Source organism: Perognathus longimembris, chromosome 10 (genome assembly GCF_023159225.1).
Source record: "Perognathus longimembris pacificus isolate PPM17 chromosome 10, ASM2315922v1, whole genome shotgun sequence".
NCBI lineage: Eukaryota > Metazoa > Chordata > Mammalia > Rodentia > Heteromyidae > Perognathus > Perognathus longimembris.
The window spans coordinates 27,804,343-27,827,809 of NC_063170.1; the positions used below are offsets into that span (position 1 = coordinate 27,804,343).

General features: G+C 44.6%; 1 protein-coding gene across 3 annotated transcripts in view; it reads left to right on the forward strand.

Annotated features, from left to right (window-relative positions):
- The window catches only part of Abcc12 (ATP binding cassette subfamily C member 12), a 67,767-nt gene extending 47,364 nt beyond the window's left edge, over positions 1-20,403 (forward strand). The window contains exons 21-28 of one of the 3 annotated variants that reach the window (XM_048354824.1): positions 3,528-3,684; positions 11,012-11,101; positions 14,060-14,249; positions 14,884-15,043; positions 16,692-16,770; positions 17,720-17,833; positions 19,974-20,138; positions 20,224-20,403. In XM_048354824.1, coding sequence (XP_048210781.1) covers positions 3,528-3,684; positions 11,012-11,101; positions 14,060-14,249; positions 14,884-15,043; positions 16,692-16,770; positions 17,720-17,833; positions 19,974-20,138; positions 20,224-20,310 — 1,042 coding nt within the window. In that variant the 3' untranslated portion in view covers positions 20,311-20,403. Of the gene's footprint in view, positions 1-3,497; positions 3,685-11,011; positions 11,102-14,059; positions 14,250-14,883; positions 15,044-16,691; positions 16,771-17,719; positions 17,834-19,973; positions 20,139-20,223 lie in introns of all 3 variants that reach the window. The other 2 variants (XM_048354826.1, XM_048354827.1) reach the window with 2 other exon arrangements.
- Positions 20,404-23,467: the final 3,064 nt, after the last annotated feature.

Genomic DNA, 23,467 nt, shown 5'->3' on the forward strand with positions numbered 1-23,467 from the left:
TCAGTCTGTGTGACTCTTATCTCCAATTAACCACAAAAAGCTGAAAGTAGAGCTGTGGTTCAAGTGGTAGAATGCTAGCTTTGAGCACAAAAGCTCAGGGATAGTGCCCAGGCCCAGAGTTCAAGCCCCAGGACCAGCAAAGAAAAAAAAAAAGCTAATCCAGTGGCTCATATCTGCAAAGCTAGCTATGAAGGAGGCTGAGATCTGAGGATCTTTGTTTGAAGCCTACACAATCAGTAAAGTCCATGGTACTCTTATTGTCAATTAGCTACTGAAAAAGCTAGATGGGGAGCTGTGCCTCAAATGGTAGAGCACTACCCTTGGTGGGGGGGAATGCTCAGGGACAGCACCCAGTCTCTGATTTCAAGCCCCAGGACTGACACCACAAAAAATAAATAAAAATAAAAAAGCTAATATAGCCAGGCATTGGTGGCTCATGTCTGTAATCCTAGCTTTTCAGGAGTCTGAGATCTGAGGATCACAGTTCAAAGCCAGTGTGGGCAAGAAAGTCCATGAGACTCTTATCGTCATATACTTACCAAAAATCTGGAAGTGGAGCTGTGGCTTAAGTGGCAAAGTGCTAGCCTAGTAAAAAAGCTCAGAAACAGTGCCCAAACCCTGAGTTCAAGTCCTAGAACCAGCACACACACACACACACACACACACACACACACACACACACACACACACACACACACACACACACAGTAGCCTACACTGGGAGTGGTGGCGCATACTTGTAATCTTAGTATTGTGGAGGCTGAGGCAGAAGAATAATGAGTTTGAGGCCAATGCGGGGGCTACATAGTAAACTCTGTCTCAAAGAAAGAAAAAGGAAGGAAGGAAGAAAGAAAGGAAGGGAAAGAAGGAAAGAAAGAACGAAGGAAAGAAGGAAAGAGAGAGAGAGGGTGGGAGAGAGAGAGAGCGCTAACATACACATCAGTATTTGTTTTAATTCTTTCTCACCAACTTCCTACTTTGCCAGCCAGCATCTCAAGGTAGACTTGCCCTCACACTTGTCTTTGGATCAACAGCTAGTCCTGTTACCAATCTGACCCGATGTCAAAGTGTTGGTTTTGTTTGTTTGTTTATTGTTTTAGCAGACAGCAAGTAAGAAAGTGACAAGAAAGCCACAAAAGGAGAGTAGATCCTCTGGAGGGTGGGTTTCATAGCATAGGTCTCCTCCCACATCTCCTCCCTTGGGCTTTGTGGTCATTGCTTGCTGGCTTGTACAGGCACCACCATTGATTGAGCAGGCATCCAGGACCTTATAGAGCTTGACTCTTGATGCTATGTATGAAGACTCCCAAGGGCCCTGTGCCATGCCAGGATGCTTCCGATGCCCTGATTTTTATTTTCTTTTTTTGGTCAGTCATGGGGCTGGAACTTGGCCTGGGCCTTGAGCTCTTCAGCTCAAGGCTAGAGCTCTACCACTTGAGCCACAGCTCTACTTCTGGTTTTCTTATGGTTAATCAGAGTAAGAGTCTCACTGACTTTTCTTCCTGGGCTGGCTTTGAACTGCAATCCTCAGATCTCAGCTTCCTGAGTAGCTAGGATTACAGGTATGAGCCACTGGCACCCAGCCTCCATGTCCTGATTTTGAGTGAAAACAAACAGATCCAAGCCTTGTCTTCCTGAAGCTTCTCTTCCAAGGTGTCTAAGTGAATACTAGAAGAAGTTGAATCCTGTGTGACTTTAGGGTCTCATGGCATGTATTGCATTTGGCACCAAACAGCAATCCCAAGGTGCTTTAATACTTGGAAGAATATTTTGACTAAGTGGGAAAAAGAAGTCCGAGTAGCAAGGAGGAGGCGTGGCAGAGCCCAAGATAGCTGTTTCGAGGCACTTCCAGCAGATTCCCTGGAGGCTCAGAGGCCAGCTGGAGCAGCCAAGCTGGAGGACACTCGTGGCTGGGTAGTGGGGGAACTGTGGCTCTTTAGGGGTTGCACTTAGGCTTTCATTTTCTTCCTGACAGTCCTCCCAAGTGTTCTCATGATGCTTTTCACATTAGGCTGGCGTTCTCAGTAGCTATTGGAAACAGATGTCTCTTGTGGTTCATTCAGTTTAGTTAACATTTGAGTCTTGGGTAAATTCAAGTCACAGCTCTCTTTCCTCCCAGAAGCCTGGCATACCATCAGGAAGTACCTGCCAATCTTTTATTTTAAACTTCCTTTATCTCTGAAGCTGGTTTAGGAGCCTTTGAGAGGAGAAAGACCCTTTATTAGGTGACTGCCCACTTCTGGGCTGCTCTCTCCTTTCTGTTGCTCCTTCCTGGTCACCCAGCTCACTGCACAGATGTGGAGTGGGCAGGGTGGAGGCCCTAACAGGACTTGATACCAAGCAGCTCTGCTAGGTTTTGCTTTTGGGTTTTGCCAGATTTTTCTGGTTTTTCCAGGCATCTCTGCCTGTAGTTCCCTACTGTGTTCCCCAGAGTAGAGGCCTCTTTGCTTCAGAGGAGAAGACTTCCAACCTTGCTACAGCCCAGATGTGCTCCCAGGTCTCCACATTGGGAACTGGCAGGAGGATCCCTCAGGAAGGAGACCCTCTAGGAGTGGGTCTTGCCCTGTTCTCTGGATGTGCCACCTGTCACCCTGCCCTGTGTTCTTTCTCCTTCAGCAGCCCGCTTCCTGAAGTCAGGGGATTTGTGGCAGGGCAGCAGACATTAGCCTTTTCTCCTTTGAAAGACTCAGCATTCTAAGCAATAACCTTGAACCTTGCTTCTCTGAGGAGGAGTGTGGGAACAGGTAGACTCACTTTCTTTTCTGCTGTCATAAATATTAATGCTCACCAAAGGTGACCTCATCCTCCACAACCCACTTTCCTGTTTGTTTGTTTGTTTTTTCTGTTAGTCCTGGGGCTTGAACGCAAGGGCCAAGTGCTGTCTCTGAGCTTGTTTTTCCTCAAGGATGGCATTCTACCACTGGAGCTAATCTTCTGGCATTTTGGTGATTCATTGGAGTTAAGAGTCTCATGGACTTTCTTGCCCAGACTGGCTTGAACTGAGATCCTTTGATGTAAGGTCCTGAGTAGCTAAGATTACAGGCATGAGCCAGTACCCAGATCCACCCTTAAAAATCTTCTGTAGAAACAGTTTCCTTACCTTTTGTAGCATTGGGGATTGAACTCGGGGCTTTGAATTTGCTAGGCAGGCCTTCTACCACTTGAGCCATGTTCTCAGTCACCTCTACTCTATTTACTGATCAAGGGGCCAGTTGAAGATTCCATAGGCCTCTGGAGAGAGGCTGTGGAATCTTTGTTGCCAGTTGACGGAGAGAGAGAAAGAGCCCACTTAGCTCTCAAATGCCACATAGGACTTCTCAAAATCTGTACAAATAAATTGTCATATAGAAGCAGGATACATACTTTCCTAAGAGTTACCATTCAGAGGGCATTCTCCAAATGAATGCTTCCCTTAACTTCCCTAGTTGCTCTAACTCTAAGTCTATGAAGCCCTACTCTACATGACCTCTTGTTATGTCTGGTATTTCCCCATTTAGGTTTAAGATGCTGAATGATGAAAATTCCAGCCACCTCCTCTACTTCAACTGTGCTCTCAGGTGGTTTGCTCTGAGGATGGATGTGCTCATGAACATCGTCACCTTCATTGTGTCCTTGTTGGTGACTCTGAGTTTCTCCTCTATCAGTGCTTCATCTAAAGGCTTGTCGTTATCTTACATCATACAGGTAATACCTGGCACAAGGTTGGCTTGCTCTGAAAAAATGCTGGCATATCTATATCAGGGAGGGTCAACAGAACAGCACAACAGTGCAGTTCAAAGTGTTTAAATAAGAATGGGAATTAAGATTTTCAGTAGTTGTGGGTTACAGGCATAAATCATGGCTCTTGGCTTTGTCCTTCTGTGTAGTGGCCAATAATCTCTGAGGCTTATGCAGGGAGGAAACACTCCTGATCATAGTCACTGAACCAAACAGCGTAAGCTTCACTCTTTTTAAAAAAAATTCTGGTTTTGTAGTTTGAACTTGGGGGCCTGGTGAACGTTTAGTGTTCCTGGTCATGGTTGTCACTCTACACTTGAGTCACACTTCGCAGATGCAGCCTAGCGCACTTTTATGCCTAGGCTGGCTTAGAATCACTCTTCTCTGACCTCAGCCTCTTGAGTGGCTAGTGTTATGAGTCTGAGACAGTGGCATGCACCTGGCTTGCTTTTGGTTTTTGAATAATACAATAAGGGGTTGACATTTACTGTGCCCCAGGTTCTGCTCTTTATCTAAATGGATCCATTTACTCACCAGCAACAACCTTGTGACGCTGCCCGAAGTTCCATTTTGCACATGTGAAAACTGTCACAGGAAGATTTGTCCAAGCTTACCCTTCTGTGATTTGAACCTAGAGCTGGGTGAATCTTGTCCTGCGATATACCCTTCACCTCTTTGGAAAATTTACAAATATTATTCTTATCCTTGGAACTCTGAAATTACTGGACAAGCTGTCTGAGTGTGGCTCTTTTTAATGTAGCCTGCTGGATGATTCCTTTGTATGAAAGTCAGCCCCCCACCCCCGCTTTTTTCTTGCATATGGAGTTTGTTGTATCAGTGTTCAATGTTTCTTTTATCTCAGTTTCTATTTTCTTATCTTTTGTCTTTATTCTGAGAGTTTTTCTTAGCTCTGTCTCTAGCCACTCTTGAATTTTAAGTTTGGCAATCATATAGTCACATATTTAATTTCCATAAGCTCATACTCCTCCATCTTTTTGTTTTGTTTTGTTTTTGTGCCAGTACTGGGGTTTGAACTCAGGGCCTGGGCACTGTCCCTTAGCTATTTTGCTCAAGACTGGTGCTCCACTGCTTTGAGCCACAGCTCCACTTCTGGATTTTGGTGTTTAATTGGAGATAAGAGCCTAGTGGATTTTCCTGCCTGGGCTGGCTTTGAACCTTGATGCTAAGATCTGAGTCTATTGAGTAGGATTACAACCATGAGCTAACAGTGCCAAGAGAGAGAGAGAGAGAGAGAGAGAGAGAGAGAGAGAGAGAGAGAGAGAGAGAGAGAAAGTATGTGTGGAGAGAGAGATTGAGAGAGAGAGAGAGAAAGAGAGAGAGAGAGAATGTTCTGGGGTAAACTCAACCTCAACGCTTGGGCTCTGTCCCTCAGTTTTTTTGCTCAAAGTTAGGGCTCTACCCCTTGAACCACAGGTCCATTTCTGGCTTTTGGGTAGTTAACTGGAGATGAGCTTTTAATGGACTTTCCTGTCCAGTCTAACTTTGAACAGTGATTCTCAGATCTCAGCCAATTGAGCAGTTATGATCACAGGAATGAACCACAGGCAAAAAATCACTTTCATGTTACATCAGTTAACATTTCCAAATGTTTTTCAAAAGAACAATTTACTAGTTAATTCAATGAATTATAACAGTCATTAAATATTAAACATGTTGAAAAATTATACCAAAGGAAAAGGAATATACTGACATCTTAATCCTTACATATTAACCTCTTGTATTGCTAAGGTAGAGAATGCTTCAGAAAGCAGTGATCAGTATAGTCTCATAAGACTAGTAAATAAATGTGACCTGAAAGTATTGCTTCTACTTCTTAATGGTAAAACATTTGATTGGAAGCCAGTAAAGTAAAACTTTAAAAAGTCAAATAAGGCAAATAGAAAATTATTTCTGTTCAAGAGAATAAAGCAGAATGGACAAAAATGCCCTCCATCTGTAATATAAAAATGTCAACAACCACAGGGTACGAAACACACACACACACACACACACACACACACACACACACACACACACGCACACACACACATCCTAGTTCTGGGGCTTGAATTTAGGGCCTGGATGCTATACTTGACCTTTTTTGTGCTCAAGGCTAGTGCTCTCCCACTTGAACCACAGCACTACTTCCAGTGTTTTCTGAATAATTTATTGGATATGAGAGTCTCATGGACTTCCTTGCTTAAGCTGGCTTCCAACCACAGTCCTCAGACCTCAGCCTCTTGAGTGTGAATCACTTTTATTTATTTTTTTTTCAAATTTTTATTATCAAACTGATGTACAGAGAGGTTACAGTTTCATACGTTAGGCATTGGATACATTTCTTGTACTGTTTGTTACCTTGTCCCTCATGCCCCCCACCCTCCTGTGAATCACTTTTAATAGGTAAAATAGTTTTTAAAAAGTTCTCTGAAGGTATTAATGCAAGTTGTCTGCCCTAAATCCTCCAGGGCCTTCTTGTTACATTTGTTGTATCCAGGTTGCCCTTTCTTTCTGTGTATCTAGTTCTTACTGTGTCACTGGAGTTGCTTGTCAGACACTTCCTCTGCTTGTAGGAAGGGAAGGCTGGTTTGGATTTTCTGGGTTTCATCTGCTTTTGGATATGCCTTGCCTTGTCTGCCCAGATAAGAGACTTTTCAAGCCATAAGTGAGATGAGCACTGGGGTCTCTTTACAGACTGGCTTCACTTTGGGGAAAGCAATAAACAAACTGGCATAGTAATGCTGGAATTAAAAGGAATTTTTGTTTAGGATATTGTGCTTGGAGATCTACTTGTTCCCAGGTAGTTAACTTAGTTTCTTTCTTTCTTTCTTTCTTTTTTTGATATAGGCAAATGATTTTTTGAGAAGATACCAGTGCATAGGTAACGAAAGCAAAAAGACAAATGCAATTATATGAAACTAAAAACATTCTTATACAGCAAAGAAAATAATAGAGTAAATCCACAATTTACAGAGTGAGAAAAATATCTGTAATCAGACAAATCATGGGTATCCAGAATATAGAAGGAAATTAAAAATCTCCACAACAAAAACCATCAATTAGAAACAGGCAAATTATAGGAATAAATGTTTCCCAATGAGAAGAAAGAAACACCAAAAGACACAAAGAAAAACAAAGAGGAAAAAAGTTCAGCACTTTTACTTTAACTCCATTTCTTAAGAAAATGTGTATGTGTGTGTACGTACATATGTACGTATTCACTCCTGTGCCTAGGGAAAAAGTGTTTATTTCTGGTTGAGAGACAGAAAGGGATGGAATAAACTTGCCCACTAGGAGTAGTTGTCTATAGACTGACTATGGATTGCCCAGCCTCTTTATGGACCCCTCTCCTGCTCCTAGATTTTCTCCAGGCTCTGCAAAGCTGAAGTCCATCTGAACTCCTGTAGCATTTCCTGCTTCAATTTATCAAAGTCTGTCAACCTCACCATCTCCCAGAATTCCATAACTCTTCCATCTGGTCATAACTCTTCCTGACACCCTTGATTGTCAAAGATCAATTCTTTCTGAAATCTTCTGTTATTTTTTAAATGATACTTTTGTCAGAAGGAGGAAAAAAAACACATTTTCAGTACTCTATCTGAGGTAAGAAAAAGGAATCTTCTTTGGGTGGCTGGTTTTCCTCATGGATTAATGTCACCATTTGTTGTCTAGTAAAATACCAGATGACTTTGAATGGTTTCCCTTAATTGGTCCAAGAAAAACAGCTTTCCCCAATGACAGTCATGCTTTCCCACTATAGATAATGTCAGCTTTCCATGAGATTGCTGTCCAGCACTCCTGTCAAGTCGAAGCAGGGTTTTACACTCATGAGGCCTGAGGGAGCATTTATTTTCCAGCTGGCTTTGTGACTTTTTTGACATTAGCCCCATTTGGAAAACACAGAATCAAATGATAGTGCATCATTTGAGACTATTTGGGTAAGAATCAGGCACTTAGCACCACAGGACAGAAACTGAGTACAGAGCACCATCACTTTAGTGTAGAATAAGTACTTGCTGGGGCCAGTGCTGAGCCCACCCATATGCAGATTCTGGGCCTGGATGTATATACCCTGGACCTGTTGGAGCGGTTACTCACTTATCGAATAGAACATGTAGGTACTGGATGCTGGCAGCTCATGCCTGTAATCCTAACTTCTCAGGAAGCTGAGATATGAGGATTGAGGTTTGAAGCTAGCCCAGGCAGGAAAGGCTGTGAGATTCTTATCTCCAATTAACCAGCAGAAAGCCAAAAGTGGAGGTGTGGCTCAAGAGATAGAGGACCAGCCTTGAGCAAATACACTAAAGAACATCACCCAAACCCTGAATTTAAGCCCTAGGAATGACACAGAAAACAAACCAGAACACAAAGATATCCAATTCTAGTTCCAGGCTCATGTTCTCAGTCACCAGAGGCTGCTAAGCAGCAGGCTGAAACAGGAGCTGTGCTGGCTCTGCAGAGGGGGCTCTGCAGAGAACTCTCTGACATGCCTTGTGGAAAGCTTTCAGAAGCTTTTAAGTTACATGAAGACACTAAAGTGGGGGTGTGATTCATGGGGGCTGGGAGAAGCAGTATTGCATCCAACAATCAGAAGAGGCCTCTGCAGGGAGGGGAATTCCAGGCTGAGACCCCCCCAAATGATAAAGAATCATCCCTCCAAGGAAGAAAGGGTAAATAATTATTATTATTTTGATGATACTGGGTCTTGAACTCAGGGTCTGGGCACTCTCCATTAGCTCTTTCAATGAAGGCCAGCACTCTACCACTTGAGCCACAACTCTACTTCCAGCTTTTTGGTAGTTAATTAGAGTTGAGTATTCATGGACTCTCCTGTCTGGACTTTGAATCATAGTTCTCCGATCTCAAGATGCTGATTAGCTAGGATTATAGGTATGAGCCCCTGGCTCCCAGTTGGGAGAAAAGGTTCTTGATACAGAGGGGACAAGCAGGGGTTTGGGGTAAATCTGAGCTTGGAGTAGTTAAAGGTCTGAGAAATCCATGTTTCTTGTGGCTGGGGATAGAATGCATGGAGTCTAAGTCAGGGGCAGGATACTGCCTGTTTAAAGGCATATTAGGGCTGCATAGTCCTTTTTAAATAAGCTGTCCTGGGTATATTAGGATGGTTAGCAGTCTCCCTGGCCTGTATCCATGAGATAACCTATATTGTCATCTCTGAAGATGTCTATAGATATTGCCAAATGCCATTGCTGTAAGGGCAGTGGGAAGCTGCGGGCCAATGTTAAGGTGGAGGTGGAGAGGGAGGCCTGCTGAGAGGAGCACACTGTTGTCAGCTGTGAGCTGCTCCATGACCCACTTCACCCACCACAAGAACCCATGGCCTCCTGTGTGGGGAGCTACTTGCTGCTTTCTTAGGTGGAGTTTGCCTGCATGGTAGAAGAAAGAATATTCACAAAAGCCTCAGCTCACACTGTCTTCCCAACCACTCCCTTCAAGACGCACCTTAGCCACACTCCCCTAGTGTCCTGTCTGAGCATGCCTGAAGTTTCCTTGTGTCATCCTGCCAGTCCATTAGAATAGAACCCTTACAACTCTATGGGTTCAACCTCAGCAAAACAGCATTCAAACTGGGCACCAGTGGCTCATGCCTGTAATTGTAGCAACTCTGGAGACTGAGATCTAAGGACCACAGTTTGAAGCCAGCCTCGGAAGAAAAGTCTGTGAGGTAGTTATCTCCAGTTAACCAGCAAAAGGCTAGAAGTAGAGGTGTGGCTCAAATGGTAGCGTGCCAGGCAAGTGCGAGCAAAAAGCCCTTATTTCAAGCCCCAATCCTGGCACAAAACCAGACCAAAACAAAACCACCCAGTACCTGGTGAACACCCCCCCCCCCCCCCCCGCGGCCCAGGAAGAATATAGTGAGCAAGACAGTACTCTCTTTAGTCCATAGAGGATGATGCTGGGCATCCCTCCCCCCTTCCAGCATAGGCCAGTTGGCCCTCAAGGTCATTCCATGACCAAGACTGGCTGGAGGTGTGGGGGAGGGGCTCTTACACCCAGGAACAGCCCTAGCAACACTCGAGGAGGGAGTGACTGGATTCAATCAACTGTGGCTTGTTAAAACAGGAAAATCTATTGCTTCTGTATTGAGCACATGGACTTTTGTTCTGGTAGTTATTCTCTAAGCACTGTGCAAAAACTATTTGCTTACTGTTCACATATACATAATCTGTATGCATATATGGCTTATATACATAATTACATATGCATATATATGCAAGGAGTTGCCATTGAGCATCTGAGGGTTTGGGTTATGTGTTGGTATTGTATGTTATATATCTAGTGTCCTGGTTCCAGAGGCTCTGTTGCCCTGGCATGGAAAACTCTGGGATTTGCTCCAGTGGCCTCCCAGAGCACCCCAAAGAGACAGAATCTCAGCTGCCTGACACAAACTCTCCTGAGCTCACCCTGAGTTGGCCGCTTCTCTTCTCTCATGTCTTCTGTCCTTTCTGGGTTGCCTCCTGTGTTAGTTTGGAGAGGCTGTGGTTCAAATTCCCACCTCAGATCCTCCAGACCCCACCCTTCTGAGTAGCTGGCATGACAGGCTTGAGCTAGGAACACCTGGTGTCCCCTCTGTGTTTTTTGTTAAAGCACCTATCCTTGAACAAGAGCCCATGCAGGTCATCCAAGATAACCTCATGATCCTAAAGTCATGCACAAAGATAATTTTTTCCCAATGAGGTAACACTCCCATGCACCGGGTTTCAGTGTGAACATACTCGTACTGCAGGGCAGGGACTTTATCCAACCTGCCCTCATGTCTGAATGCCACTCAAACTTTGGGGCTGGCTTCTGGAAGATTTGAGCCTAAAATTGGTCACTTAACAAGATGCCTCCCCCAATTTGAGTCTTCATTTTTTCTCATGTCTAATCAAACAGGTGGCCTTATGGCTTTGTGGTCTCTTGTAATGGTTGGGGTTTGAGTCACTTCTCAGCTGTGGGTGAGGTAAAGAAAGCAGAGCAGGAGGTGGTTGGGGTGTAGGACCCAACTAGGGAGTAGCCAGATGATCCTCAGTAGTTGAGTCTCAAAGGAAAAATCTACTTGACAGCCATGGGCACAAAGAGGGGGTGGTTAAGTAGTTTGGTGGTAGGCTGATCCTCATCAGCTGAAGAGATAAGGAGCATGGAAGTATCCTTTGTTCCCAAATACAAAGGAAATATTTAACCCAATGGGAGCATCTTCCATTCAAGTGCCTGGTGGGGATGGCTAGCAGGGGCAGGTGGGCAGCAGAGCCAGGAGGATCGCTCTCTAACCTGGCCTGTCCCCCACTCCCCACAGCTGAGTGGACTGCTCCAGGTGTGTGTGCGCACAGGAACGGAGACGCAGGCCAAGTTCACCTCTGTGGAACAGTTAAGGGAGTATATTTTGGTAAGAAATGAGTTTATGAGAGATGAAAATCTTGGAAAGGGATCTTTAAAAAAGAATAAATTAAAAAATGACAAAATCTGACCATCCCTCCTCTTAAAACCTATATTTGTAATAATTTTAAATTCTTATGCTTGCCACTCAAGATACTAGAGTTTGAACTCAGTGCTTTACACTTATTAGAAATGTGCTCTGCTATGCTGGGCACCTGTGGCTCTTGCCTGTAATCCTACTCAGGAAACTGAGATCTGAGGATTGCTCTTTGAAGCCAGCCCAGGCAGAAAAGTCTGTTGAGACTCATCTCCAATTAATCAGCAAAAATCCAGAAGAGGAGTTCTGGCTCAAGGGGTAGAGTAAAAAAAAAAAGCCAATTTCAAGCTCCACGCTTGCGCGCACGCGTGCGAGCATGCACACACACACACACACACACACACACACACACACACTCTTAAGCCATGCCTCTAGCCTCATCTAAAATTCTTGAAGTTAATTTGAAGTTCTTTTTTTCCTAAAGACTTAAAGTCCCTTACCTATGGTTTCTGTAGCAAAAATAAAATAAAATAAAATAAATTGGGGCCTTATTTTATTTTATACAGAGTAGTATTTGATCAAAGTTGTAAATTGGTAAATAAAAACAAGGCAGCTTTTCCTTGAAAGTGTTTCTGTTTAACTTAGAAATGCTGTTATTGTTTCAAAACCCAGCCATCACTTCTAAGGGCCTTTGGCTAGTGTTTAGCCTCACTTACCTACTTAATTAAACACTAAAACATTTTAAATGGCACTATACATTTTAGTACATTCAATTTCCTTTTTAAGTACCTCAATGATCTCATTTAACAAACAAAACTTCTTGAGTTTATATAAATCTAACAAATTAAACTTATAAATATAGTGAGCTTTAAGGTCTCCTGATGATTCCACCATAGTATATAATCAGTAAGCATTTAACTTAAAATCATGTTTGAATCAATTATTCAATTATACGTTTTAAAGAATCATAAGCCTAAATTCTAAAATATTATAAATACTTGAAGTACCAAAGTGGGCAGATTCTGCACATTAAAACTATTGCTGTTATAGCATTGCTTCTCTTAAATATTTTGATTCTTAATTTTAAATCTTCTAATGGTTACAATCACTCTGAGTGTAATTACTTTCTCAGCTAATTGAAGTAGGTTATAGCCCTGATATTTGGGCTGGTCAGTTATTGGATGGGCCTCATGAGACTTCTATTTCTAGCTGTTAATAGGAATTCAGAAGGTAACAATGTTGCCAGGTTGCTCTTAGATTTTGGGTTCCTTCCTTCCCTCCTTGTCTTCCTTTCCTCCCTCCCTCCCTCCTCCCCTCCCTCCCTCCCTTCCTCCCCTCCCTCCCTCCCTTCCTCCCCACCCTCCCTCCCTCCTCCCCTCCCTCCCTCCCTTCCTCCCCACCCTCCCTCCCTCCCTCCCCACCCTTCCCTCCCTCCCTCCCTTCCCTCCCTCCCTCCCTCCCTCCCTCCCTCCCTCCCTCCCTCCCTTCCTTCCTTCCTTCCTTCCTTCCTTCCTTCCTTCCTTCCTTCCTTCCTTCCTTCCTTTCATCCTGGTACTGGGGCTTGAATTTAGGACAGCACTCTCATTTGGCTTTTTTTTGCTCAGGGCTGCTTTTTTTTTTTTTTTCCATCACTTCCTGTGCTGTACTCATTAATCGAAGATAAGAGTCTCCTGGACTTTTTTTTTCATGGTTGGCTTCAAATTATGATTCTCAGATCTCTGTCTCCTGAGTATCTAGAATTACAGGTGGTAGATTTTTATTTATTTGTTTATTTCTGCTTGTGTATGTGCTAGTCCTAGAGCTTAAACTCAGGGCTTGGGGGCTGTACCTGAGCTTTTGTGCTCAAGGCTAAAGCACTTGAACCACCACAACTCCACTTTTGGCTTTTTGGTCTTTAATTGGAGATAAGAGTCTCATGGACTTTCCTTCCTGGATTGGTTTCAAATCATGATCCACTGATCTCATCCCCCTGAGTAGCTAGCATTATAAGCACTAGCCACTGACATCTAGCTTCCTGCAAGATTTTTAATTTCTTGAAGATGCCTTTCCCATTGATTTACCATTGAACTGACATCTTGCATTCTTGTCATCTTTCTACATTTAGTACCTTGACAACTAGATATTGAAATAATATAGTATTGGAATCTGCAGATATCAAGCCTCTGGATTTGTCACACAACTCTAGGTCACATTGCTGACACTTGCCTGCCCAGTAGGCTGTCCCTTGTTGAATCCAGTCACCATTCTGTGTTAACTAAGCTCTACCACTTGACTTTCTTTTTTTTTTTTTGGCCAGTCCTGGGCCTTGGACTCAGGGCCTGAGCACTGTCCCTGGCTTCTTCCCGCTCAAGGCTAGCACTCTGCCACTTGAGCCACAGCGCCGCTTCTGGCCGTTTTCTGTATATGTGGTGCTGGGGAATCGAACCTAGGGCCTCGTGTATCCGAGGCAGGCACTCTTGCCACTAGGCTATATCCACAGCCCTCTACCACTTGACTTTCTATTCCTCAGACTGTCAAAGCTCATTTTGGCCTCAGCCCCCTTTTGTACTAGCTTTCTTCACTGTCTGGAAGGATCTGACTCAAACACTCTGTCACCAGCAGCTTCTCAGCAGTTGCCATCTTGGTCCCTATGTCACATCACCAATAGATGTCTTCCTTAATTCTCAAGTACTTTGATTATACTTGTCCTGTCCACCACATGAGCCACATTCCATATCCTATTAATGGGCCATGTTGTCATTTTTCCTTTTTCATCACTGGACATTCCATTGAAATGTGAGTTTTTTGGTTGTAGGGATTTTTGGTCTAGTTGACCACCATGAACCCAAATCTTGAGACCTGTGTGAGTACATGAGTACATAAATAGAAAGCAATCATATTAAAGGACAACCAAGTAGCTATTATTCCAGCATTTGTTATTCTACCTTTCAGACCTGTGTTCCTGAACGTACTCATCCCCTCAGAGAGGGGTCCTGTCCCAAAGACTGGCCAAGCCGAGGAGAGATAACGTTCAAAGACTACCACATGAGATACAGAGCTAACACTCCCTTGGTTCTCAATGGGTTGAATTTGAGCATCCAGAGTGGACAGACTGTTGGGATCGTTGGGAGAACAGGTTCTGGTAAGGAGAGATCTGCTTTTGTTTCTTTCAGGTTCTTTTCTTTTTTTGGCCAGTCCTAGGCCTTGGACTCGTCCTGAGCACTGTCCCTGGCTTCCTTTTGCTCAAGGCTAGCACTCTGCCACTTGAGCCACAGCGCCACTTCTGGCCATTTTCTGTATATGTGGTGCTGGAGAATTGAACCCAGGGCTTCCTGCCACTAGGCCATATCCCCAGCCCTTTCAGGTTATTTTCTTTGCATTTCCTCTGAGTGTGTTAGTTAAGCCATGCCAGAGAGCTGTGTGTGTGTGTGTGTGTGTGTGTGTGTGTGTGTGTGTGTGTGTGTGTGACTGTTATTCTCAATTTTCTTTACTGTAAATTAGGATTTCAGGATGAGTGGTGTTGGAAGCAAACACAGACTAGCATTTGAATTCATTCATGAGTCATTCTGGCAAAATGATGCCTAGAGGACAAGCTGTGGGCTAAAGAGCCCTGCAGAGATAGGCAAGTAAACTGTGTTAGGGCCTCCCAGTGCCCTGCCTGCACCATCATCACACAGCCAGTGTCAGTATTAAATGTTCCTTTCACTAGCTGCCTGGATTATGAGGGAAGACAAAGTGATGTTTTGATTTGTTGTTCTTGTTTTCGTGGTTCCCAGGAAAGTCATCCCTGGGAATGGCCTTGTTCCGTCTGGTGGAGCCAGCCAGTGGCACCATCTCCATTGATGAGGTGGATATCTGCACTGTGGGTCTGGAGGAGCTCCGAAGCAAGTTGACCATGATCCCCCAGGACCCTATCCTGTTTGTAGGTACAGTAAGGTAGCTGTTTTTTGATCATCGTGCCTTCCTATTATGTGAATCATGAAGCAAGGCCAATCAGGATCTTTGTGGAGTCCCCATAGTGTAGCAGGCCTGGGCAGGCCTAGGTCAGGGAAGCCACATTCACAGGAGCTTCAAGGCCCTAAGGAACACTGCTGGTAGCTGCTTTTGCATACAGCTTTGTGGGGAGCCAGGATCAGGTCCTTACCCTTACTGGCATTTCAGAAACTGCATTGTTAATAGGCAAGATGCTTTCATATGGGCAGGAAGCAGATATCCAAGTAGTCTTGGACAGCCCTACTTCATGCATGAACTTGATAATGGCCACTCTTAAAAGTACTTTAGAGTGCACAGTAGAATAAATGGTCCCCTAACAATGTAGATATTTCTTGGGAAATGTATGCATTCATGCACATACAAAAAGAGCAGAATTGCAACTTTTATATTCCAGTTAGTACAAACAGATTGCCAATGAAACAAACCTGGAACAAATAAAGTGATCTGTACCAATCAATCAACTGGGACTCAATAATTCTGGCATTAGAAGTAGGGAGGGAGGGGGTAGTAAGAAAAACTAATGTACGGTTTTAAAAACAACAACAACAGTGTCCTGTCCACATTCCCAGCTTCCTGAGTAGAAAAAAAAAATCCATGTGCCACTGTTCCACACAGAAACTCAGCTCCTCAACTGATTCCTTCCCTCTGACTCTCGGGTCTCTCTCTGTCTCTCTGGTCTCTTTGTCTTTCTCTCTCTCACATACACCATTATCTACAAATCTTTAAGGGTTGCAACTTCTACAGGCTCAAGATCTGATGGGGAAGCCAGGTGCCAGTGGCTCATACCTGTCATCCCAGCCACTTAGGAGGCTGAGATCTGAGGATCACTGTTCAAAGCTAGCTTGGGCACGAAAGTTCATGAGACTCTTAACTCCAGTTAACCCCTAGAAAACTGGAAGTGGCACTGTAGCTCAAGCTAGCCTGAGTTAAAGAGCTCAGGAACAGCACCCAGGTCCAAAGTTCAAGTGCCAAGACTGACAGAAAAAAAAGATCTGATGTGGAACCAAAGGCTGGGTTGAGGACTATGGCTTCTCAGATGCTCCAGAGAGAGGAACATTTCCTCCCAGTGAACCCCAGACAAAGTAGGAGTACTATGTTCACTGTACTCAGCTAATTGTTTGAGTTATGTCTTGAAATATTAATTTTCCTCCTGTCTGTGATATGCTCCACCCTCTTCAAGGTGCCAGGAGCCACAGATGTGCCTCTGGCTTCTGAAAACCCAGAGAACAAAGTCCCAGCTGGTATGCTTGCCTTCCCTATGTCTCTTTGCCAAGGATCTGTATAAGGTCAAACCTCCTTTGCTACACATGGATGTAAAGAAGTCCAAGGTGTCTTCTGAGAGCTTACCTGCCTCTGTGCTCTGTGCCCTTGATCATAGCTGGGCTGAGCACTGCACACTTCAACTCCTCTTCTCTCCTATGAGCTGCAGGCGAGAGGCCCTTGCCTTGCTTTTCTGTTCCCAGAGGCCACCTGTGTGTGCAGCCCACTGCCCTCCCCAGGTGTCCTGTCTCTTCCCCCTATTCTCATCTTCAGAATACTCCCTTGTGTTCTCATCCCCAGGAAATCCAGCTCCTTCTTTCCTTCATTGCAGGTTCAACCTGGATCCCTTTGGGAGTCACAGCGATGAAGTGCTCTGGCAGGTTCTGGAAAGAACATTCATGAGAGACACAGTAGGTCTCTATGGCTCCATAAAACGACACCATGTCCCAGCACTGGTGCACCACATACCTCACCTGCTTTAAGTTTGACAAGCACATGCCAGGTTTATTTGTGGGTTCCACCTCAGTCAGAAGAATACAATCTTTGCTTCCTCTTTTTTTACTAAGGAAAGCCCAAGTGCTGTTTAACTAAACAGATCTAGTCAAGAGCTCCATATGCATTATTTTTTTGCTTCTTACTGCAGCCCTCTGAACCCTCACTTTAGACATGCTGAAATTAAACCTCAGGGGAGTATCTGATATACTGAGATCAGTACTTAGCAGAACGGAGACTTGAAGCCAGTGCCATAGGATTCTCAAGTGAGAGAATGTCCTACAACTCCACAGAGGAACCACGGGAAGATGAGCAGATGTGGCATGCTCTGAGAATGGCATGTATGGCTGGCAGGAGGCCATCCATGACCTGGGGTCCTGTTGTGGAGGAGCCACAATCTCAGTTGTGGTCAAAGTGGGCACACTACCTTTACAGCCCCACAGTGCCAAGAAAAACATCACTAGATGCCACTTGAGCTGGTTGCCCCGGACTGTTGAGATCCTGTGTTGTCCCCCTCAGAAAGCCTTATCTGCTTTTTCTATTTTGTCCAGGAAAATGGAGACTCAGACAGCCATTTCTCCTTGTTTATGTTCTTTGGAGTCATACATGCATTATTTGTATTCTTTTGGTGAATTGTCTACAGGGGTTATATGAGTCATACTGTGATGTTAAATTATTAACATCCGCCTACTCCCTGGGCACTGCCTGTGCCTGTTTGCAATATTGAAATGGTAGTTGTTTTGCACGTTCTTTCTTGCAGTAAAATAAAGCAAGCCGATGAATGCAAGAGAAGGGGGTAATCAATATAGATGGTGCAGGACAATTTTATGGATCATCAGCATAAATGTGGCATTTTCTGTTTTCTAGATAATGAAACTCCCAGAAAAATTACAAGCAGAAGTCACAGAAAGTGGGGAAAACTTCTCAGTGGGGGAACGTCAGCTACTTTGTATGGCCCGAGCACTTCTCCGTAATTCAAAAGTAAGGAAACAGCATGGAAAATGGATTGGTCAAATTTTGGGCATTTCCCGCAGAGCCACTCAATCTAGGAGGTAGGGCCATCCCATGTTTGTCTTTCAGCAAAGACAGAGCAATTGAGGCATTTAAATACTAATCTGTTTTTCTTAAAATAAAGTTGTAAAAGGTAAAAAAGAGGTAAAAATTGAAAAATAGTCACAGCAATATTGGCTTCCTCCCAGGGCAATGCCCCAGGTCTTGCTTAGGTATTCTCTGTGTTCCTTCATAGTTTGAGTTTGAAAAATCTGCCTTTCAACTTTTCCTCTTTGCTCCTGAATAATTCTGAGTCCTCAGCCACAGGGCTCAGAACATTCAAGAAGGCCATCAGAATGTTAACATAGAAGATTGGTAAAATGTATACATATTCCTCCTCCTCCTCCTCCTCCTCCTCCTCCTCCTCCTCCTCCTCCTCCTCCTCCTTCCTCTCCTCCTCGTCCTCCTCGTCCTCGTCCTCGTCCTCGTCCTCGTCCTCCTCCTCCTCCTCCTCCTTCCTCATCCTGGGGCTTCAACTCAGGGCCTGAGCACTGTCCCTGAGCTTTTATGCTCAAGGCTAGCATTCTACCACTTGAGTCACAGCTTCACTTCTGGCCTTTTGATGATTAGTTGGAGATAAGAGTCTCACAGACTTTCCTGTCCAGGCTGGCTTTGAACCACATTCCTCAAATTTCATTCTCCCGAATAGGAGGATTATAGATGTGAGCCACCAGGGCCTGACTATACATATTTTTCTCAGTGACTAAGCTTATCTTCTCTCTTCAGGAAGAAGAGAATATGATTATTTTAGAAATACCACCCTCTTAAGAAATACTACTGGCAGGGGAAAGGGAGCTTGGCTGTACTTGGTATTTGCTGTCATTCTATTGACCGTTACATGATTGTATGTTTGGGTTTCATGCTTACAATAAGGTGTAGGTAATTATTTTTATATGTGAGGGAACAAAGCCTCAGGGAGATTGAATAACTTGGCCAAGACAAGCAGAGTCAGGAGCTGAGGTCAAGCTCTCTGACTTGTAAAATCAAATCTGCCTTTGTTAGGTACAATAATGCTCCTCCCCACCCTCTGAAATAGGTGCTCAAGCAAAGATACCCAAAACCTGTGACCATAGTCTCTCTCGAGGCAAAGGAGGCTTTGCAGATGTGATTGAATCCAGGATCTTAAGGTGGGGAGGTGATCTTGCATCTAGTGGGCTTTGGGTTTTCACATGTGTCTCTATGAGAAGCATGTAGGAGAGTTAGAGAAAGGAGACGTGGTATGAGGTGGGGGGGTACGGCCAAGGAAAGCAGCTACCTCTGGAAGCAGGAAAATGCAGAAGGCAGGCAGTGCTGATAGTATCCTGACTTGAGGACTTTTAAGATGTCAATTTGTGCTGTTTTGTCTCTAAGTTCCTGGTAATTTGTTACCTTTGTAGCAGCAAATTTATATATATGTTTCTGCTATACTCCATGCTAGCTCCTGTTAGTACCCAAGGGAAAGCCTATGTAATAGTTGTTCTTAGTGTTTAGTGTTAAAATAAACCACTGAAAAAGAGAAACAAAGAACCTCATCAGTGGCTCATGCCTATAATTCTAGCTACTCAGGAGGCTGAGATCTGAGGATTGTGGTTCAAAACCAGCCTGGACATAAAGTCTATGAGACTCTTATCTTCAATGAAGTGCCCAAAAAAGCTAGAAATGGAACCATGGCTCAAGTGGTAGAGTGCTACTCTTGAACAACAAAGCTCAGAGACAGCACCCACATCCTGAGTTCAAGCCTCAGGACCAATATAAAAAAAACAAAAACAAAAACAAAAAAATCCACCCTCATTTATCCAGTAAGTCCTTCTGAAGAAGATGAACATGGTGTGATTTGGCTTTTATTTCACTGTTCTTTTTATAACTGTTAGCTTTTCCTTCCCCTTCCCTTTTCTCCCCTTCTATCCCCTCTCCCATCCCCTCCCTTCCCCTTCCCTCCTCTCTCCTCTCCTTTCCTCTCCTCTCATCCTTTTCCTTCTTCCCTTCCTCCCTTGTCCCCTCTCCTTCCTTTTTAATAAAATAGATCTGAAACTATATGTTTCCCTCTTTGCACAGTATTGGCTTAATGTGACATTCCTTCCTTCCTTGATAGATCATTCTTCTTGATGAAGCCACTGCCTCCATGGACTCCAAGACAGACACTCTTGTTCAGAGCACCATCAAAGATGCCTTCAAAGGCTGCACGGTGTTGACCATTGCCCACCGCCTGAACACGGTTCTCAACTGTGACATTGTCTTGGTCATGGAAAATGGCAAGGTCTGTTTGGCCTCACCTCCTCTGAGGCTTGGGCTTTGCAGTGGGAGGATCGTCTGAAATGTCATTTTTTCCCTCTGACTTCCAGGTGATTGAGTTTGACAAGCCTGAAGTCCTTGCGGAGAAGCCAGATTCAGCATTTGCAATGCTACTAGCAGCAGAAGTTGGGTTGTAAAGGTCCAGGTAGCTGACTTAAGAGAAAGATGAGGAGGAGGGTGAGGAGGAGGAGAAGGAGGAGGATGTGTAGGAGGAGGAGGAGGAGGAGTTTGCTCTCATCTCAGCAAGCAGCCCTGGTCACAGCCTCCCACCTATGGAGCATGGGCTGCATGGGGGAGATGCTCCTTACCTCACCTGGCAGGCTTGGGGTTGGTTCTGAGTGGTGAACAGAAGCAGATGAAGCTACTGAATTAAAAGAAAAACTGCCATTCACCTCCTAAAACCCCAGGGTCCCTCACACATCCCTACTAATGCCATCCTCATGCCTAAGAATGGAAATGCAACTTCCTGTTAAAAACCAGTCAAAACCATCAGAACAGGGCAACACCCATGGCTGGGTTCACAGGGCTTTCCTTGTCTGTCATCAGAGGGAAAGAGTGAAGTTTTCTCCCTGTTTAACTTCATTCGCATCTGTCTTGATATGTGACAAACTATAACTTCACACATCCGTAGCATGAGAGATTGATTATAGTGTTTGGCAAAAAAAAGTAAAAGTAAAAAAAATCATATTGTACGTTCCAATTGATCTGTTAAAATAACCAGGAAAACAAAATGTTGGCGTTTCTCTATAAATGACATTTTTATATCTTCTTTATTGGTCATTAAAATGCAATAGTAAATTAAGCTACCCTGAAATGTTGTCTTGCAATTATTTTTACTGAAAATATTCTGATTTTTGTACTAAGTCTTGCCATAGACTCTGCTTTCTTTTTCCTTTGACTCTGTAATAAACCTGCACAATGGCTCACCAAATAAAAGGCTTTCTTTCCAACCTTGAGGTTTGCTTTGAGGGCTGCAGCAAAAACATATTCCCAGCAGCCTCAGGAGCGAGCGCCTGCTACTTACGATAACATTAGCAGAGGAAATAAGATTGTTGTGCTCTGCTGCCATATTTGCCAAGGGACACACCCACAGTCTGGCCAGTTCTCCTGCTTTGGTATTGAAAGCTGCTGTGGTGTTCCTGTGAGGACTGTATTTTGGTGGGTTTGGAAGGCCCTGCTGGTATTTCAGAGAGGAGTGAAGAAGTTGTGGTATTTCTGTGGGCGTTGATGGCCCTCATAGTATTCCTGAGAAGATGAAGGCCCTGGTGGAGTTTCTGAGAGGACTAAAGGCCTGGGGGTGTTCCTGTGAGGGATGAAGGCCCTGGAGGGGCTCCTGTGAGGACCGCAGGCCCCAGCGGGTTCCTGTGAGGACTGTGGGTGCTTGTGGAGCTCCTGTGAGGATGGGAAATCTGAAGGCCCTGGTGGAGTTTCTGTGAGGACTGAAGGCTCTTATGGGGTTCTGGAAAGACTGAAGGCCCCAGGAGTGTTCCTGTGAACCTTGAAAGCCCTGTGATGTTCCTGTGAAGCCTGTGTGCTTTCTTACAACCCAGGCTGAAGCCTTAAGTGTAGTACAGAGCAGTGTGGTCAGCAGAGCTTTCCCTTTTTCTGAGTTTTGGTTACCCACTTGACCTATCCTTGCAGACTTGGAGAAAGGCAGTGCCTGGCATATGGGAACATTCCAGAAATACTGTGGCATGCACAATGGCAACAAGGGGTAAGCACAAATACAAGCAAGGAGTCTGGTGAGTTCTCTCCCGAGCATACCTGTATGTTAGGGCTCAATCTGGAGATGATAAGATTTCTAGGAGAAAGCTAACAGTCAGCACCTCAAGGGCTGGCCCTGTGGGGTTTACCTTCAACCACTCACTCTGCAGCTCACTTCTGGCTAGACAACTGGCAAGTATGCCCTGGACCGGGGGCAGGCCAGTGCTGCTTCTCTAGGTGGAACTCCAAGTCTGGTGAGTTAAAACCCTGGTTCATGAAGCTCAGCATGGGCTCTGCCATTAGCAGGGCGGAGCTCGCAGGACATGGCTGGAAAGACCTTGAGTGAAAGGATTCCTTTTATGGGCAGAGTCATGTTGAGTGTGAAGTCCCCACAAAGCCACATTGCATATCTTCATGTGAGTAGTATCGTTAGCTTCCATAGGGCACTTAGACAGGTTGAGAGAAGTCAGCTCCTTGATGGATGTCCAGTGACTCCCCTAACATTGCAACATGACCTGACAGGCCCCCTCCCCCACACAGGCCCCAGGAATCCATGCCAGCATTGATTGTGGTGAGAGGAACACTTAGTTTTCTACCAACTCTGCACCAAGCAGACAATCAGCCTGTGACTTCAATGAGGCTTGTCCTCAGGTAACAGGGGAGGCTACAGAGATCTTGGTTGCTCGTTCAGACTCCTCAAGGCATGAGTCATCTCCTGCAGCTCCTTTTCTGCCCACACTCTCCTTGGTTGTACTGGCAGAAAAGAATACTGATATTGATCTTGTCATCTGCTGAGCCCTTGTGGTGTGCCAGACACGGTGATAAGCACTTTTTTCGTGAATCATTTCTTTGAATCCTCACTTTACCTCAAGAGTTGGTAGTTGATGTTCCCTGAAGTTAGGAACTTGGCTATAGCACTAAGGGAAGGCCAGGCATTATGTCCAGTGTGATTTCAGTATTCCGGTCCATAGCCCTCAACTGTAGATCACCTCCTGCCTATTCCCCTTGACCTCTTGCAAGGACAGTGATAATTTTCAGCATTACAGCTGGGGAAGAGAAAATTCTGGAAGGGTGGCTTTGGGAGTGTGGAATATGGGGCTATGAGGTAATGTAATAAAATCTCCTGACCCTCACCACTTATTGCCACTGCAGAATTTACCAGGGAGAAGCACAGAAGAGAATAATGGCCATCAAGCCAGGGTTCTCAGAAAATAGGTTTAGTTTGCTGTGGTGGGTGCTTGTTATGGTATAAAGATTTGTGTCACATGTTGAAACCCAATTGCCAGTGCAGCAGCTTTAGGAGGTGGGGCCTGTGGGGCCACGAACCCTGTCAATGAAGTTGGAAGGAGTTTGTTCTCCACTCTTACCATAGATGAGGCCATCTGGAAGCAAAGAGGCCAGCCCAGCTACCATCTCTCAGCCTTCAAAACTGGGAGCAATATATATCTGTAATAAATAAATTACCCAGTCTTGGGTAAGTTGCTATAACAGCTCAGATAGACTAAATGGTATTAATGTTATAGTACTGGTAGGAAACCAAGCAATGAGAAAAATAACTTGAGCAAGGCTATCCCACTAGTGAGATTTGAA